The following is a 2,233-nucleotide window of genomic DNA, read 5'->3' on the forward strand; positions in this document are numbered from 1 at the left end:
TTTTTTAGAAAATGACCGATCGTTTCGCTAGATAAGACCCTTATTCCTCGTCTGGTATCGTGTGAGCCCTTTAAAGCTGCACTGAAACTGTTTGATAGCCGTTGAAGTCCACTATAAGGAGAATAATCCTGGAATGTTTTCATCAAAAACCTTAATTTATTTTCGACTGAAATAAGAAAGATGTAAACATCTTGGATGACATGGGGGTGAGTAAATGATCAGGACATTTTAATTTGAAAGTAAACTAATCCTTTAAACTGAGATAGAAAAAAATCTTCAAACCTTTAAAGTATACACTATGCCAGATATGCTTTAATCTCTCTCTCTCTCGCTCTCTCTCTCTCTGTGTATGTGTGTTCTAGGGTAAACTTGGGGAGAAGACCGGATACTTGCCCATAACTTACATCATCAGGGTGCGAGCCAGCGAGAGGGTGTATAAAGTGACACGCTCCTTTGTGGGAAACAGAGAGATGGGCCAGATTACCCTGAAGAAAGATCAGGTCAGTGTGAGTCTGTGTGATGAGATTGAAGGAAGTCAAGTCTTTTAGCAAATCAGTGCACACAGCTGCTTCCTGTTGACTTCTCAGTGCAAGCAGCTTCTCAAATTATATATTGAGGTAAACCAGAGAAATTGCAAAAAAAAAAATAAATAAATAAAAAAGGTGAGAAGGTGAAAAGTTTTTTTATATTTATTTATTTTTTGTTTGCACAAATGGGGTGTTTTGCTACCGTTTTCATTACAGTACTTCAACTGTAAATTTAAACATATAAATGTCAAAACAACAGAGTTCTTTCATGTTATTTGCATATTCTGTTCAAAATGTGGTGAATATAACAGGAAGTGCCGAGGAAGAAGGTTGAAACTAAAGATACAATTTCATAATGTAAAATGCACCAGCTACACTGTAAGACAATCATCATCTTCTCAATGGTGCAGATAAGGGTGGGTGACACCATCCATGAAAAAGTAAACAGGAATACCCCTCACCCCCTGTATGTCCTGTATGAAAAATCTGGTCATCCTAATTAATGTTTGCACATGAGTAAACATGAAGATAAAAGTCAAACTGTGTTTAGAGGCCGTTTATTGACTGATTACTGATTGATTGTTCAGATCTCAGCATCTATAACTGTGTCCTGGTTTGTAGATTGTGGTGAAGAAAGGAGAAGAGGTAAATGGATATCTGAAGGTCAGCACTGGCCGCAAACTGGGCTTCTTCCCTGCTGACCTGCTACAGGAGATTTGAATGACGGATATTTAATCATGAAGAAAATAAGTAAAGCTTAAGAATGGATGGAGAAAGAAGAATAAATAAACAAGAAAGACAACAATATCTGACCTGACAGAAATATGAATACGTGCATGAACACAGGATCTAAATTTAATACTCACCAAGCACTATATATGAATACAAAAGATATTTACTCAGAAAGAAAAAAACTACGTTGGTCACCTGTTGAGCAGTTATTTTATTAGGAACATAATCAATGATTTCACACTGCAAGAATGATGGTGTAATCCTTGCTGATGTGAGCGGCATACAAACCGTTTTCTGAAGAAAATCACAATACTAAATTTTATTTTGGAAAAGTTTGTTTTCTCTAGAACTCATTGTGGCAATACTTACATTGATTACATTTAGCAACCAAAAACAAAATAACTGGTTTTCCCTCAATACACTCATTTGCTGCTTATTAATAGTTAGTAGGGTAGTTGTTAAGTTTAGGCATGGGGTCGGGTTAAAGATCTAGAACTTGGTCATGCAGAATAAGGCATTGATATGTGCCTAATAAGTACTAATATCCAATAGCCACTAACAGCCAATATGCTAGTAATATTAATGCTAATAAGCAACTAGTTAATTGTGAAAATTGGACCTTAAAATGAAGTGTCATCGAAATGGTTTACTGAGGTGTGAAATAACTTGAGTGCTGAACTCCACTGATCACATTTGAGCCATCCTGGAACAGAAAATGACACTCCTCAAACTAAAACGGCAAAAATAAAGGCACACATTTCTCTGGAATTTCACTATGTGATATACCATTGGAATGGATGGAATAACCAACCCTCTCAATTAATTTCTTTCATTGCTATGAAGGTCTGGATGAAGTTGGCATAATGGGTGAAACTGCTTATAGCACCTTTAAGGTCCCACTAAAGCCCAAATGGGATCATTAATTAAAATTCTGTGAATATACCTGGCTTAAAGGGTTAGTTCATCCAAAAATG

At 36.2% G+C, this 2,233-nt stretch overlaps 1 protein-coding gene across 2 annotated transcripts in view; it reads left to right on the plus strand.

The window, feature by feature from the left end:
• The window catches only part of stac3 (SH3 and cysteine rich domain 3), a 70,126-nt gene extending 68,314 nt beyond the window's left edge, over positions 1 to 1,812 (plus strand). For both annotated transcript variants that reach the window (XM_016567254.1, XM_016567253.1), the window contains one exon: positions 1,149 to 1,812. In XM_016567254.1, the coding sequence (XP_016422740.1) occupies positions 1,149 to 1,247 (99 nt within the window). In that variant the 3' untranslated portion in view covers positions 1,248 to 1,812. The remainder of the gene's footprint in view (positions 1 to 1,148) is intronic.
• The last annotated feature ends 421 nt before the right edge of the window (positions 1,813 to 2,233 follow it).

The sequence above is a fragment of the Sinocyclocheilus rhinocerous genome, unplaced genomic scaffold (genome assembly GCF_001515625.1).
Source record: "Sinocyclocheilus rhinocerous isolate Xijiao unplaced genomic scaffold, SAMN03320098_v1.1 scaffold2696, whole genome shotgun sequence".
Taxonomy (NCBI): domain Eukaryota; kingdom Metazoa; phylum Chordata; class Actinopteri; order Cypriniformes; family Cyprinidae; genus Sinocyclocheilus; species Sinocyclocheilus rhinocerous.